Source organism: Saprolegnia diclina (genome assembly GCF_000281045.1).
Source record: "Saprolegnia diclina VS20 unplaced genomic scaffold supercont1.2, whole genome shotgun sequence".
NCBI lineage: Eukaryota > Oomycota > Saprolegniomycetes > Saprolegniales > Saprolegniaceae > Saprolegnia > Saprolegnia diclina.
In genome coordinates this window covers 337,955-354,236 of record NW_008246069.1, presented here as the reverse complement: position 1 = coordinate 354,236, position 16,282 = coordinate 337,955, and the positions used below count along the sequence as shown (strand labels likewise).

At 56.5% G+C, this 16,282-nt stretch overlaps 4 protein-coding genes across 4 annotated transcripts; 2 read left to right on the top strand and 2 right to left on the bottom strand.

Annotated features, from left to right (window-relative positions):
* The first annotated feature begins 185 nt into the window (after nt 1-185).
* On the top strand, nt 186-3,281 carry SDRG_00721 (hypothetical protein). Its single transcript, XM_008606212.1, has 9 exons — nt 186-323; nt 382-801; nt 848-1,083; nt 1,131-1,269; nt 1,314-1,367; nt 1,408-1,494; nt 1,560-1,745; nt 1,792-2,876; nt 2,923-3,281. Exons 1-9 carry the CDS (start codon nt 259-261, stop codon nt 3,216-3,218), a joined length of 2,568 nt encoding a protein of 855 aa, XP_008604434.1. The 5' UTR covers nt 186-258; the 3' UTR covers nt 3,219-3,281.
* On the bottom strand, nt 3,118-6,204 carry SDRG_00720 (hypothetical protein). Its single transcript, XM_008606211.1, has 6 exons — nt 6,105-6,204; nt 4,587-6,060; nt 4,137-4,534; nt 3,945-4,085; nt 3,627-3,890; nt 3,118-3,580 (listed from the first exon to the last, which is right to left on the bottom strand). The coding sequence occupies exons 1-6, from the start codon at nt 6,183-6,185 to the stop codon at nt 3,329-3,331; spliced, it is 2,610 nt and encodes an 869-aa protein (XP_008604433.1). The 5' UTR covers nt 6,186-6,204; the 3' UTR covers nt 3,118-3,328.
* Nucleotides 6,205-7,452: 1,248 nt separating this feature from the next.
* Nucleotides 7,453-9,815, bottom strand: SDRG_00719 (hypothetical protein). The gene is made up of 5 exons (XM_008606210.1): nt 9,499-9,815; nt 8,972-9,449; nt 8,236-8,915; nt 7,924-8,187; nt 7,453-7,865 (listed from the first exon to the last, which is right to left on the bottom strand). The coding sequence occupies exons 1-5, from the start codon at nt 9,808-9,810 to the stop codon at nt 7,587-7,589; spliced, it is 2,013 nt and encodes a 670-aa protein (XP_008604432.1). The 5' UTR covers nt 9,811-9,815; the 3' UTR covers nt 7,453-7,586.
* Nucleotides 9,816-11,336: 1,521 nt separating this feature from the next.
* Nucleotides 11,337-15,377, top strand: SDRG_00718 (hypothetical protein; the record flags this gene model as incomplete). Its single annotated transcript, XM_008606209.1, has 3 exons — nt 11,337-12,336; nt 12,379-13,050; nt 13,137-15,377. Exons 1-3 carry the CDS (start codon nt 11,365-11,367, stop codon nt 15,375-15,377), a joined length of 3,885 nt encoding a protein of 1,294 aa, XP_008604431.1. The 5' UTR covers nt 11,337-11,364.
* Nucleotides 15,378-16,282: the final 905 nt, after the last annotated feature.

Here is a 16,282-nt window from a genome sequence, read left to right as displayed (position 1 = left end):
GGGCGGGCGAGGTCCTGGCAGCAACCCTCGGTCGGACTGCGCTGGTCGCCAGATCCAGTGTCGTCCCGTGAAACGCTGAAAATTTCAAGCCCGGTCGCATTTCTCCGACTAAGCGACGTTTTTCATACAAACACCAAGTGTAAACGAAAACAGCGTCGGTTTTGTGACAGAAAAAGTACCATCTTGCGCAGGCTTGGTCACGTTACGGTACACAAGCATTTGTCACGGGGCGACGTCCAGCCGGCCACCCTCGCCTCTATGCAAGCATCAGCTACGAAGGGGCCGTACGTCCGCGACAACATCTCCGAGGCCTCTTCTCCCTCGTACGACGTCGACGATAGCGAGGAGGCCGTGCACGATGGAGCTCATGGCCATGCGTAGGGACGCCCAGTACTACAACCCGTCGTCAACGCCCAAGTCCATGGCGTTCCAGCACTCTGAGTGCGACATACCGAGCACGCTCGCCGGTCCAGGCAAGGACACGGACCGCCTCGGCTGGTTCCACGCCAAGATCCGCATCGAGAACTCGATCCACTGGGCCAACAACTTTGCGATACAGGCGCTCATGCTGCTCTTCTTCCTCTGCGCGCTCGCCGCGACGATTGCGATCCCGGCGCTCGGGTACCGCGTCTCGGTCGGGCTCCTCGCCGGTGGCACGGTTACGATCGTCTCGGCGTCGGCCGTCATCTACACGTATTGGCACCTTCCGTCGTGGAAGAAGCACCCGAACCCGCTCATCTTTTACCGGAGTCTCTGCGACGTGGGCTTTGTGCTCATTCTGCTCTTCACCGAGCTCTACAAGTAGACTCGCGTATCGCGACAGAGGACGCTCAGCTGCGATGCGTAGGTGCGGCAACGGCGGGTGCAACTTCAGCCTCCAGAAGAACGTGACGGACATTGAGACGCTCGATATTCTGTCCGAGAAGGGCTGCAACGTGGCTGCTGGCTTCACGCAGTTCTTCCTCCTCGGCTCCGAGTGCTGGTTCTGCGTCATGACCTACGACATGTACACGTCCGTGCGCAGTCCATTCACGGACTTCAAGCGCAACGTTCGCTTCTACCACATCTTTGTCTGGGGCTTTGGTATCGTATCCGACTCGAAATGCATTGGCTCATGCGTGTGCGGCTAGCGCTGCTCACGAGCATTCTCCTCGTGTCGCTCGACAAGGCCGGACCGTCCGAGTTCAACTACTGCTGGGCCAAGCCCGTGCACAAGGACACGGGCAGCTCGAGCAGCCAGACCAACCTCCTCTGGGCCATCAACACCACGTACGCCCCGTGGTATCCACTCATTTCTGAGTTGTGAGATGTAGGTCGTGGGGATTTTTCTACATCTGGATCATCCTTTTCTGGGTCGTGGCACTCTGGTACGTCGATGCTCTCGACGCTGGTGCTTACCAGAGCTAGTGTCATTGTGTTTGCATGGAAGCGGCTCAAGGCCGGCCTTGCGGAAACCCTCCGCCTTCGCCTCCGCGTCTTGCACTCGGTCACCGTGTACGTTTTACAACTTGGATCGATTGTATCCATCTATCCAACACGTATCCTCATCGGATGGATAGCTACGTGATCGCGATCATCATCTACTGGGCGATCACATTTGGCGTCTACGTGCCGTACCTTGTGCTGGGCCTCGTCAACAACCCGAACTCGTACACGGCGCTGACCCAAGTCATGATGTTCTTCATCACGTGCAAGGGGTACTTTGACTTTATCGTCTGGTTCCAGATTAACGAGCTCTCATTCGGGTACACTCTCCTCTCCTCTCGTGGCCGCACTCACTTTATTGCCTAGCGACGGTCTCCTCGTCGGGAACGCGCCCAACTCGAAGAAGGGCCTTCCGGTCGACGTCGACTTGAGCCCGCAAGTGAATCTGGCGCTGCGCTGTGAAGTGCTCTACTACACAACGACCGGCATCATCCAAGCGGCCAAAGAGATCGTGACGCTCCCGGACAATGCGACCGTCAACCAACTGCGACTGCTGCCGCAAGGCCAAACGACCCTTGACGCGCCGACGTCGACAACGATCTTTACCGACTTTTGCCCGCACGTGTTCCACGCGATTCGGCACCACTTTGGCGTCTCGACCGAGGCGTACGTGCAGAGTCTGAGCAAGACGACCAAGGAGCGGCTCAGCGAAGGCGCAAGCGGCGCGTTTATGTTTTTCTCGCAGGACCAGCAGCTCATTGTCAAGAGCATGAGCCCGGGCGAAGCGTCGTTTCTGCAGGCGATCGCGCCCGAGTACGGCAGCTACCTCCTCTCGCACCCGGACTCGCTCCTCACGCGGTTTTACGGCTGCCACTCGGTGCAGCTCTATGGCAGCACGTTCTACTTTGTCGTCATGGCCAACTTGTTTTGCGACAACTCCAAGACGATCCACCGGCGCTACGACATCAAGGGCAGCTGGGTCAACCGGTCGGCCAAGCAGCCGACGAAAGGCAAGAGCGTCACGTGCCGGCACTGCAACGGCAAGTTCATCTTTGGCGTCGCGGACGCCGAGTCGAACGCGTGCCCTCTCCGCGTTGGCGGCAACCACGAGCCAAACGTAATCCTGAAGGACAACGACTTGACGCAGAAGGTCCGGCTCAACGAGGTCGAAGCCGAAGAGCTCTACGCGCACATTTGCAAGGATGCTTCGTTCCTAGCGAGCCATGGCATCATGGACTACTCGCTGCTCATGGGTGTCCACAACGTCGAGTACCGGGTCACAGACGACATGGAGCTCGAGCTCGAAGAAGCCGAAAACTCCAAGAGCCTTTTGCTCAACAACAACATCAAGATGAAGGCGCGGGACGGCAGTGTCGCCAAGATGCGGGATCCAACGGGCACCGAAGACGAGGACGCGCTGCTCTCGGAGGGCCTTCCCCACCTCTTCAACGGTATGGCGACGACGTACTTGGGTTGTGTGTCATATGGACGACGTAGGCACACGTCGCGCCAACACTGTGGTCGGGCCCGCGTGCTATTACTTTGGCATTATCGATATTTTGCAGCTCTGGAACTTTGACAAGAAGCTCGAGCGCGGGTTCAAGCTCCACGCCCTCCGAAAGGACCCGGATGGTCTCTCGGCCGTGCCGCCGACTGCGTACAAGGACCGGTTCTGCCTCAAGATGGCGGAAATCCTCAGCATCGGTGTCCACGACGAAGACAGCGTCCCCGTCGACGTCAACAGCAGCCTCGAATCGCCCGGCGACGGACTGCACAAGCGCTACCACCTCTGAGCCTTCCCTTCGATTCGCTTTGAAATAAAAAAGAAATTGTATTCTGTGCAGTCTCTTCGTTCCGAGTGGCGTGTATCAAAGTATCAATGTTTCGAGTCGAGTCGTGTTGGTCACCCCGCCAAGTGGCGCGTGCGCAGTGCCTTGTCGACACGGCACAAAATGGTTTTGAGTTCGGACGTGAGCGCAAAGCTGCGCGCGTGGACCTGCGACGCCGGAACAAACGCATGCGGCACCGCGACTTGCAGTTGGGACACAAAGTGTTCCTTGATTTCCTTGTCCTTCTTGCGCATGACGCGCTTGACATCCGACGGCAAGGACGGAATGACGAGGTACAAGGCCGCGTACACCATCACGCACGTATGCTACACACTTGCATCCAAACACCGAGTGAAGACAAGTTGTCCATACCTCGAGAATCAAAAAGATTCGGAACCGGTCGGCGTCCGCGAGGCACGTAAAGTTGGGCACGAGCGGTGGGAGGTGGTCGCCGTACCCGACTTGACCGAGCGCGACATTGCAGTTGGGATAGAACGACTCGAGGAGCCCACTTGCGTAGCAGACGAGCGCGATGTTGATGAAGATCGCCCACATGTTGTTGAATTTCAGAAAGAGGTTCCACGACCCGATCGAACTCGTGCGCTGGGGCACACGGCGCGCCGACGTATACGCCAGCTACTCGAGATGGATACATTGAATAGGCTAGAGTAGACCAGGAGGAAAATGGACCTGAAACGCCGACGACCGCACTTCAAAGAGGTTGTTGACGACGGCGCAGAGCGGAATGAACGGCCAAATGCACGTAAACTGCGACACGTAGCCGAATTGCACGCACGTGTCGGCATAATCGGCAAAGTTGTCGTGCGGCGACTAATTGTCTCACTCTCAGACCCTACCCCTAGACAATGCGAGGAGACGGACCTGGCGGCCTTGCTCGAGGACGCGGTCCACGAACCGTTTGCGCTGCTCGAGGAACGCCTGCGTCTGCGGACCGGGCACCTTGAGCCCAGCGATGAGGTGCCGCCCTTTCTGGGGCTTGTCCTCGTCCATGCCGAGCTCGGCACTCGATTTCGAGCGCTCTTTGCGCGGACTGGTCGAGAGTTTGCGCCCGACCGTGCGCAGCCCCGCGACGAGAAGGTCCGTGACGCGCGGCGACGCGATGCTTGGTCCCTTGACCGAGAGCTCGCGGTTGGGCACGTTGCCAAAGTCCTGCGACACGGCGTGGTGGTACACGTCATAGTTGTCTTTGGCGCCCATGGCTTTTTTGGCGCCGCGCAAGAGGTAGTAGGGAATCATTTTCTCAAACACGATTTTGAGTGCTATGCATTGTCATAGCAAAATGAGACATGTGCCGAAAAGACTATAACATACCTTGGGTTACGACGAGCGGCGTCACAAAGATATTGCCGAGGACGAGAAGACCCGGGCGGTAGCTCGAGGGCCACGGCAAAATATGGTACTCGTTCAAGAGGTCGCTAAACTGCTGGCCGTACGGAATGTAGACAAACGCGCACACCCAAAACCACGAGTAAATGCCAAAGAAATCCCACAGAAAAATCTTGAGCGCGCGCGAACTCTCGTAGCGCTTCTCGGTGCGGTGGTTCTCCCAGTTGGTGAGTGCGACTGCAATCACGCGAAAGAGCTGGTACTGCACAATGTCGACGACCAAGCCGAGCAAAATGCCTTGGCAGAGCACGAGGATCCAATTTTCAAACCCGGTGGTCGAACAGCCGCCGGCGCAGCCCGACTTGAAGAAAAAGTACAAGTCGACAAAGCCGATCGTGACAACGGTCTCGACCGCAATGAACGCAAGCAAGATGAGGTACCCGACCGCGTACTTGAGGCGGCGCTTGTAAATCGGGTAGGAGAGCTTGACGACGCCGGTCGCTGGGTCCATACGTGGCACGCCGTGGAACGCGCGGTTTGGCACGTTGACGTGCTCGAGCTGCCCGACACCCCACTTGAGCCGAATGGCCGCGCGCCGACGCTTCCAAAAGATCAAAAACAGGGTGCCCCAAAGCGTCGAGACAAATAGGCCCGTGATTGCTAGCAGCTGAAAGTAGGCAGAGGGTGAGAACGCCGAGACGACGTAGATGGCGACGCCCCAGAGCGCTAGTGGCACGAGCCATTTCGTGTAAAAGTCCATGTAGGCGAAGTACAAGCCGGTTTTCTCCCCAAAATGCAGCCGGATCTTTTCGATATGGTGGTCGTTGTTGCGAAAATAATCGCGCCACTCGTAAAACCAGCTGCCAAGCACGTCGCGGTTGAACGCATCGTCGTGCAGCGGAAATGCCTTGTAGACTTCGCTGCTGTCGTGGAGGCCGACGCCGCCGTCACTCACGGACGTGTACAGCAAGCGATCCACGAGCACGAGGCGGTCTGCTGCCGTGAGCGCCGGCGTCGAGAGGTTGAGGATGTGTTCGCCGTACCGCCCACCCTCGATCCAGCGCTCGATTTCGAGCTTCTTGCGCAGCCGCGACAAGAGCGACTCGGGGGCAAAGACGAGCAGGAGCACTTTGAGGTGACTGGCCTGTGCCTTCTTCTTGTCGCTCCAGCGCGTCTCGAGTCGCACGTGAAGCCCCGCAGAGAGCAGTCGCTTGGAAATGTCCTGCACCTTGGTGACAACGTCGACATCAAAGTAGGTCGCATGGAGGTCCTGGACTTTGACGCCGCCAGCGCCTTTCCGCCCGATTTTGAAGAGAATCGCGTAGTCAAAGAGGAGCTTGGACGGCTCCGGTTCGACGGCTTCGCTCGTCGTCATGGCCGTGTCGAAGCTCGAGTCGCGACTCGACGCATCGAGGGTCCATGTCTTGGGCATCGATATCGCAATGCTCTCGGGGCCCTCCTAGAAAAGCGTACTCGATAGGAGATGCGAGGTAAGATACATACGTCAAGGATGTCGTGCACGGCTTGGGCGATCGCGCCATCCAACGCCTCGGCCACGCGCGCTTCGTCCGTTCTCGACGCCATCTCAAGATGGAAAGGACCGTTTTCAAAGACAAGATCTAAACTTGGCGCCCAATATCGATCTCCAGAGCTTTTGCCTCGTGGTATTTGTTCGAGCTTACTGGAGTGGCTTCGGGTCAGGGGTAAACCTACCCATGCTTCGGGTTCTGTGTTGGCACCGCCTCCTTAGGACAACCGAGTGAAGATGACTCACAGCCCCTTCCCTGTCGCACGTTTTCTCGACGGAGCAAGTCGCATGCAACAATCGGCATGTAAAGTAGTGCTTTCCTTTTGCTGGGCTGCAAAAAGTCCATGTATTGTAAATTGACAATAAATGGACAATATCATTCCCTTCGATTAGCTATCAGTAGCGATCAGTAATACGATCCGTACAATGTTCGTGTTCTTTGCGCAAGTCCTTTCCGACCAGTCCAACGTGACCGAGTGGACGTGTCGCGAGGTTGGCGGCAAGAAGATCACACTCCAGAACGCTTACACCGGTGGGTATCTGAGCCGCTGGGAAGGATGTCAGCCAAGCTCACAACAGCACTTGCAAGTTTCCAGCCAGCGTTTGCGCTTCCGACGGTCCCCGGTAACCAAAGCCTGGCATCGCAACAGTGGATATATGAGTATTTATTTTAAGACCACAGTACTAAGCATCGCCTTGCCAAGGTCATTTCGTGGTTTTGACATTTTAGGGGTCGCAACCCCAACGCGATAGTATAGCACTGGTGGATTCGACCAGACTCGTAGCCTTTACGCAATGTCCATCTATTTAAATTAATGAAACAATTCAACTTCACAAGCAGCAACGTTCCTCGCTTGAGCCCAACACCAGAACTCCAATTCGCACAATCTTATGTTTTCGTTTGGATTTATCATCGAGGTTTTATTGACTAGACCAGACTCGTAGCCTTCACGCAATACGACAACTGCCTCCTAACTGATAGATAAAATGTTGCATAATTATTCAAATTTATATATATATATGAACGTGTTCCGCGTTATCTTCATTATGACACAAAGACTTCGCATACGTAGCGCTACGCCTGAATGCGTGGGAGTTGGCTCCAGCACTTGGTCGTTGGGAGTGAGCTGCGTACGGAGAGATCCATCCCGTGGTGGACCCCACTCGCCGAGTCATAGCTCGCGCTATGATTTATTCGCTACATGCGGCGTTTGCGCCGCGGGGTGGCTCCTGCATCGCTACGATGCAGTCTATAACGCTGGCACTATGATCTACACCATCGCCCGCGATCTGTAGCCTTCTCCAACATTGTACATACTTTCGTCAAAGTCACGCCTCTTTATAACGCTTATGTCACCTATGTGACTGCGTGTGCATGCAGCTATGCTAAACGAGACGGGGAATCTAGTTCATATGATCACAGCATCACTGTAGCCGTCTGTTTGCGGTTATCGAGATTATGGCTGGGCCGACGATGCGACTTGGAGGACCTTGGCGTAGGTCGCGTCATTGTCGAGCGGGTCGCTCGGGTACATGATTGAGTGGGTCGCGGGCACAAACGTGTACTCGAGCGGCAACGTGTCGATGCTGTCGGATTTCCACGGCGAGATGGACAAGAACGTGTAGCCAAAGTCGTTGAACCGGCCGGACGTCGGCGGTTGCGGCACGACAGCGCTCAAGTCGATGCCAAGCTCCGTCGCGCCGCTAATGGCATTGCCGAGTTCCGTAAAGGCCGACTACACATCCATCCCACATGAGTGAGATTGAAGACACAATGAGATGTTGAGAGCATACCACTCGGCCCACTTGGCCACCAGGAAAGCCAAACGGTTGCTGCGGCGTGTGCAGGTAGCCGCCAAGCGCGACGGTTTGCCCGAGGTTGTATGCTTGGATGTAGCTCGTAAAGACTGCGCACGTCGAGCCGCAAAAGCCTTGCGAGACGACGACGAGGTTCTCGGGCGCAATCGAAAACGAGACGCCGGGCGCGGAGTACTTGACGTACGTATCGGCGCACCCGCGGTAGACACCCTGGCTCATTTCACCGAGTACAGTCGACTCCTGTTGTAACATGAGTCATGTCGCACCAAGCAAGGTCGGACGTCTTACCCCGTTCGTCATCCACGTCGCATCGCGGAATTGGCGCTGACTCGAGGGACTGTAAAACTGCGTCGGCGCCAAAAAGGCCGTGCTCGTCGGGTCCTCGACCTGCATCGTGGCGAGGATCGTGGCGATCGTCTCGGACAACTCGGTGCGGCGCGCGCGGTAGACGCCGTCCTGATGCGGGCCCTTGGCTTCGTGCGGCCCATTGAAGTCCAAGTTGGGAAAGAGGTACCGCAGCGTCGCGTACCCGAGACAGATGCTGCCGCCGCCGTTGCCCGTGACGTCCACAATCAGCTTTTCCTTCTTGCTGGCCGTAAACTGGGCCAAGGCCGACGTGACGTTGGCCGCAAAGACGTCTTCGAACGTCGCATCGTCGTCACTGCCACTGAATGCGTTGAGCTTGAGCACGGCCGCGTTCTCACCGACCGACGCAATGTACTCGACGGCGGGCGGCGTCTCAAACAGCTCGTGCGAAATGAAGTGGTCCTTGAGCTTCTCAAAGAGCGTGTCGTACTGCTTGTTGTGCTTGGATTGGTCGTCGCCCTTTGTGACCATGTTGAGCGCCAACCAGTCGTACGAAACGGTCTTGGTCGCACGCGTCGTCGGGTGCTGCAGCTCGTACGTCACACGACGCTGCGTGGGCACGTCAAACGTGCCCATGGAGCGGAACACAAACCAACCACGCCCTATATACAAACATCAGCATAATGACGTGGCAACAAGAGAACATGAATCCGCGCACCGGTTTTGTAGCCTGAAACCGCCAAGTTGAAGCGGCCACCGGCATCCTTGAGAAACCCAACGCCGTCCGCAAAGCTGCTGAGGGCGTCGATGGCGGGGACACCGTCGATGGACAGCACGTCCCAGCCCGCTACGTCAAAGTCCACCGGCGTCGACGGGTAGAGCGTGCGGTACGTCTCGGCCTCGGCGCTATCGACGGTGCGGAGCTGAATGACTTGACGGTTGTGGCGTTCCATGCTCAGAAGCGAGATGGGCTGCAGCGCATAATAGCTGTAGTACGGGTACGGCTTGGCGTGCGTTGTGTGGGCGTCGTTGAGCTTGTTGATGAGCGAGAAGAACGCAGTCTGCATGTCGGCGTCGTTGTCGTAGTCGGTCACCTCGATCGCATTGAGCTCGCTTTGCAGGTCGACGGCCGGCGTCTCGTACGGGCCAAAGGCCTGCGCCTCCTTGGAAATGCTCTCAAAGACATAGAGCGGTAGCTACGTATGTAGAAAGTAAGACGCTGCCACAAGATAGAGAGACGAGTACCGCGCGGCGGTAGAATTCGACGAGCTCGGCCTTCTCGGTGGCGTTGTACGGAAGGCTCTTCACGCACGAGTGGAGCTGGTCGTACGTCAAGATGTGTGACGTCTCGCATACGTTGACTTGGGGTGCCGGATGCGACGAGACGAGGTTCAGCACCTTCGGGGCGACGTGCGCAGCACCAGAGAGGAGGACAGCGCCGAGGCAGAGCCCCGCGGCGGCCATGGCGGCCGTCTTCATGTGGCGGCGCGGCTTCTTGTCCGGAATCGCATAGCCAGCGGTCGCCGTCGTCGGGAGGAGGTAAGTCGTGGGCTGCATCGAGGACTGGGCGAAATGAGAAATGAGTCGCAGGGCACATTTGGGGCGTTCAATCCCCTGGCGGTTGACACCCACGTTACCTTGAAGTTGCGAGTGAATCGTATTTCGTTGCAGTGGGGTTGTGTGATTGTGATCGTGTTACTTTGATTGCGGTCGTGACACGTCCTCGAGCTTACGCTACCGTTACTATGAAACCTTGTGTCGGGTGCCATCTCTGACTCAGAAATTAGAGACGCAGAGTATAGAAATCTTAAAAAACATCAGAAATTAGAGACGTAGAGTATAGAAAGCTTAAGAGACATGCCAGGAGAGCACCTCCTGAGGCTCGTCAGCCGACACGAAGATGACACACCTTCGTTGCTTTTCCGCTTACCGGTAGGTGGTTTTGTCCAGCCTCTTTCATTGGCTGTTTTCCCGCCTGAGGCTAGGGTTTGTCCCTCCACTTGGAGGTTTTGCCCACCTCTCTCGTAGTTTGTATGTCCCATAATGTCCTGAATACATTCCGGGCCATTGGTCGTGGACCTCTCTTCTGTTTTGGTTCCGTTCTGGCGAGCTTCCCGCTTGCCCGTTTGCCTCCTCTTCTTCCTCTTCCTCTTCTTAGCTTCGTTCCTCTGCTTTGTGCTTCGCTGCCCCAACCTGCATCGAGGGCTCAAGCTGGACGCCCGTTAAGCGTGCTTGGTGCGAACGCGGTATCCTACCCTACACGAAGCCAGCGAGGCGCGAGAGGGATGAAACCGGGGATTCAAATGCGGTGGAATACGTCAGCGATGAGCGCAAAGGAGATTTCAACCTGCAGATGCATAAGGTGCACAAGGTAGGGGCCAACTTTGGTACTGGACATGGGGCCAGCGGCTCCGGGCTTTATGTACATGTATCGTTGGCATATCGTTGATATTGTGCGTCAGAAGCGTACAATGAGCGAATACTCGTAGACGTGTTGGGGATATTGCGCCACTGAATCGCCAACTAACCCCATTCAACACGAAATACATGTTTTCCACCATGGATTTTTCTCAATATTTTTGATTCAGGCAAGATGTGCGTCGTCGCTCGCAGCTCCTTGGAGAAAGTGTATCAAGGGAAATAAGTTACACTCAAGTTCAATTCCCGACGACCTTGACAAACTGCGTACCTTTGTTGTCGACCGCGACGCCTGGAAAGATTTGACCGACCGTGTCGTCAGTGCCTCACCCGCGGCCACAAGCCTCGTAGGGTGACGACAGAAGAGCCAGACGAGCCCCCGCGTCGCTGCCTGCGCAGCCACGGACCGGCGAGCGAATGAAGAAGAAGGAGATTGCTAGTCTCTACGTATGCGAAGTCTTTGTGTAATTATGAAGATAACGCGAAACACGTTCATATGTAACAGTGCAATCGATGTCCCTGGATAAAATGTACCCGCCTCCATTGCTTGGAGTGAGCGCTTGGAGTGGTTTTGTGCGCAAGTTTCATGTAGTTCGTGCTGGTGTTTCTCGGTTAAACGGACGGCGGTTTCCCTCGAGAAAATATTTTTGTTGATCTATTCCGTTGGTTACGATATCTTTTGGCTGAGCAAGAATGGACCCGGACGCCCAGGCGGCGCTTGCAGCGATCATCCGAGAGGACCACCACGCGCCCTTGCCGCGCCGCGCGAGCCTCGCATCGTCGGCGGATGGCAGCTGCAGCTCTATGCGCATGTCGCGCCACTTGAATCTTGCAGACGACGAGTTGTCGCTGCCGATCAGCGAAGACGTGCCCGCAACCATGGATGCGACCAACAAGATGCTGCGCCGGCGTCGACTCTCGTCGCTCAAGGCCAAAATCACGCGCCCGGGCTTCCACGAGATGCACCGCGTTTCGGGCGTTCTCAAGATCGACCCCAAGCTGCGGCTGGTGCCATTCGACCGAAGTGCACTCCCGGAATTCCAAACGCTGCTTCGGCCATTTGAGGATTCTTCTGCTTCGAGCGACGTCCATGCTGTGCTCGCGACCTTGAACGACCTGCTCGAAACCATCATCTCGAGCATGCTGGATGACCAAGATACGCTCAACAACTCGATGCTGGCGCGCGAGGTATCGGTGCAAGCCGTGGCGCTTTTCGTGAGCGGCATCGACGACCTCGCAGCAGCCTCAACGACGGCAGGAGGTGCGCACCTGCGGGACATGGCCTACCGCCTTGGTGCTATCGACGCCTTTGTGCGCACGTACTTTTTAAACGAGATCCACGAGCTCGAGCAAGTGGTCAACAGCCTCGAGGACTCGCTTGAGACCGCAACCAAGATGAATGCGCAGCTGCAAGCCAACGTGGCGTCGACCGACGACCGCCACAAGCACAAACTCGCCGAAATGCAACTGCTGGCCGTCGTCAACCAAGCGAGGGCACGGGCCCGGACGCCGGCGCTCGCCACAACCATCGACTCGAAGCTCGAAGAAGCGCACCACGATCTGCTGAAGGCGCATCTCACGCTTGAAACAGCGCACGCCCGGCTCGAAACATCGCACAAGACGCTGCTCACCCAGCACGAGACAGCGCTGCTCGACTTGGAGCAAGTACTGCATGAATCTATATTTCGAGCGCTAAGTGGGGACTAGGCGCAGCGCAAGGTGTCGATTCTCACGCACGATGTCGACGAACTTTCACAGCCACTCTTGCTCGACACGGAGCTCCAACAGCTCCAAGCAGAGCTTCTCTGTGAGCGGCGGCGAGTCAAAGAGCTCGAGTTTGACATGGTGCAGATGCGCATGCGGCAGATCGACGCAGCGCGCGTCAAGGTGACGCGGGCGTCGGTCGTGACGCGTATTCGACGGGCCACTGACCTCGGTGTGCTCCCGACGCCCCAAGAGATTGCTAATCTGACTGCCAACGTACTTGAGTATGACAGCGACGAGGTTGACGAAGCCGATTTGCCAGATATTTCGTTCGAGACGCTCATGTCCAAGGACCCGGCCAAGCGGCTTTTAAGTATGCTCAACTACTCGCTACCGACGCCACCACAACCGCCAGCAGCACTGCGGCAGACGCCCAACGCCGAGGTCCTTGCCAACGTCGCGTCCGCCGTCTCCAAGCTCAAGTTGCACGCCCACGTCGAGGCGAGTGCGGTCCACGCGCTCATGCAAAGCGCTGCGCCGTCCGACCTCGCCTTTGTCCGCCAGACGATTTCGGAGATTTTTGAGCGCAAGCGGCTTCTGGACGAGTGCGCATCGATCGCACACGAACCGCGCGAGACGCTCGTCGAGATTGTCGTCGGGTTCCACTTTGCAAAAGTTTCCAGATCCTGCGATCGCCCAAAAGGTATCAATCAATGTATCAATGTATCAATCTATTTCTAGAGGATGACGTGGCGGAATAGGAAGCGATTGCGTTTTTGGATTTGATTTCCCGCCTCCGGCCCATGTATGGGGACATCCGCATCTTTGCCGAGTTTATCGACGGCGTCTATTCCAACGAAGTGCTCGACTTTTACGTCTGGCTCGTCCAGTCGATGGACCAGATTTCGATTGGTGCCGAGCTCGATTCGCGACCTGAAGTCCATCCCCACTACATTTCCAAATGCAAAGCGACGCTCCTCACGCGGACGCTCTTCCGGACGCTGCGGTTCCGGACGTGTGGGTTTGCCAACGAGGAGTCGCGAACGACGTCGTTGCTCCAACGCCACCCGTCGCTCGACGCCATGTACGACTGCCAACGACTCTTCGACCAGACGACGGCGCGGGGGCCGATTTACCTCAGCGAATTCCACGACCTTCTCGATGTGTTTGGCGTGCATTTCCACGGCGACGAATGCTACCCACTCGACGTCTTCTTGTATGCATTTGTCCTCATGTACAAGAAGCAGAAAGACTGGTTCTTCGAGTCGGTCCGTCTCCTCTTCAACCAAGTGCATGACGAAGCGATTGCGTTGGAAGCGCGCCAAAAGGCGCTCGAAGCCGTCGAGTTGCGTCAAACCGAAGCCACGAAAGCGCGCCGCCGGGCCAGCGAGCTCTCAAAGCCCCAAAAGAAAACACGCAAGGTCCCCAAGCGCCGTAAGGGGTCGACCTCTGACTCTCGCAAGACCGCGGTCTTGACCACGGTCCAGTTTGCCGTCGTGCTCGCTCGCCTCGACGCGCATTTGTCGTTTGGGCAAATGACGGAAATGACGCTCAAGGTTCTCTTGACGCGGCGCTTTTACTCGCACGGCATCACGTACGACGCCTTTGTGTACACGGCCACGTCCCTCGGGTGGTTCCGCCCCGACTTTGTCTCACTGCCCACGCCGTTTACCGACATTTCAATTTCGACTGAAGAAAAGGCGTCGGCCCACGCCGCGCTGCAGTACGCCTGGGATACGCATGTCGCGAGCATTTACGTCGCGTGCGAAGGCGACTCGAACCCATTTGTCGCCACGCACGTCATGCAAATCAAGCAGCGGCTCGTCAAAGCGCTGAGCGCCAACGACCACGCCGAGATGGACCCGCTCCTAGCGCTCAGTCTGCTTCGGCACCTCGTGCACGTGTGCTGGCGCGTCGGTGCTGCCCGCGGCTTTCGGTCGCGCCACGTCGAGCCGGGCAGCGGTGCTGGCGGCGACCACTTTTACATCGCCGAGCTCGCGCGGTCGGACGAGCTCATTTTGATTGCGAAAGGGATTATGGCGATCCCCGATGCGGTCACGGGCTGCCAGGTATTTAACGCAGCGCTGTACACAGCGCCGTCGTCAGATTTCATGACGAATTTCTCGCACATTGATCCGGCGCGCATTCGGGACCTCTTCCCCGACCACTGCATCCAGACCAACGAGTGCGTCGCGATCGACAGCGTCCTCCAGCGCTACGCGTGGCAGCTCAACGACGTATATCGGTCGTACTCGCTCGTGTGCAACAGCCTCAGCGGCATCACTCTCGACGGCTTTGGCGAGCTCATGCACGACCTCGGGCTCAGCTCGAGTCACTTTACGACGGTGCACATGACTTTGGTTTTCTCGGCAGTCGTGAGTCGACAGCAAGAGACCGATCGGCTCCTCGCAACGAGCTTCATCGAGCTCCTGATTCGTCTCGCAACCGAAAAGCACGCAGTCGAGCGGCCGTTCATGGATCGTAAACAGCCCAAGCTGCAGCTAATGCTGCAGCCTGAGCGCATCGCGATCTTGCTCGAAGACCTCTGCACGCGGTACGTCTTGCCCAACATTTGCCAAAACCTCTCAATCACGTTTCGACGGCAAGTCGCGGCGCCTGAGCTACAGCGCCTCTTGAATCAACACCGCAACTTGCTCCGACGGCTCTATTTGTACTATTGCCGCCAGGACGTGGCCGACATGGAAGCGTGGAAGATGAATTTTGGCGAATTCGAGCGATTTATTGTCGACTTTGGCCTGAACGACGCCGTCTTTTTCCCATCGAGTATGAACCTCGTCGTCTTTACCGCGTGCCAAGACGACTTGAACGAAGGCCAGTTCATCTACCAAGAGTTTGTCACGGCCATCATTGCGATCGCGCAGATGAAGGACACCAACCCGTTCCTCAAGTGGCAGCGCAAGACGAGCAACTTTATTCATACGCTCATCGACTACATCTCGCATCCCGACCGCGCCGTCAAATTCCGACTCATTCTATCGTAAGTTTAGGGTTCTGTCTCTCCAAACTATAATTTGACGATGGTGAGCACGGGATTATTATTGTTTGTTGTTGCAGGGACCTCTCTCTTGTCAAAGACACAGGATGGTCTCGGCGCTACAAAATGCACTCTGCACGATCCCCGAATAAATCGCATACTAGTCTTCTGTATTTACTGTGACGTTGTATAACGAAGCGATCTGGGGCTAGTCTCTGCAAGGCAGGTGTGTCGAATCGTGAAAGATGGATGTGCTACGCAATCTAGTCAACTTTTCTTGTCACGCATGGACCTGGATCGCGAGGGTTAGGGCTCACTAGGTCTAGGGTTTCACCGCAACACTCTGTTAAGGGTCTATGGTGCCGAGGCTCGCTACATGGACATGAGAGCACGACAAGATCCCACGCGTGTCATTAACCAAAACGTGATAAAACACTTCGCAGTCGCATCTGCAAGCAATTGAAGATATTAATTTGTGCACATTGCTGGTATCATCCATTTATATTCGCAGGCTTTTATCAATTAAAAGCACAAACAGATGTTTTAAGGAGGCTCCTCAATTTCTAGTCGCTGTCCCAAAGGCTTCGCTTACGCAGACTAACTACGGTACCTCTTTCTCGCTTGGCGAGATACAGGCAAGCCATCCACTCGAAACGCTACGAGATGACGAGCGAACATTGGAGTTCGCGTCTCGCACTACCACGACGATAAGAAAACTTTGTTTAAACCATAGAAAGATAAGAAACTCGTGTTCTAACAACTGCACTCCTTAATCATCTTCTTCGCCGTCATCCGTCGGAGTCGGGGCGCGAGGGACCTTGGTCGTTGGCTTCGGGGGCAGAGTCGGCCGACCAACGCACTTGGCGGCCGACAGTAGTGCGTCGAGCTGACCCTTGTCCTGAAGCGCCTGCA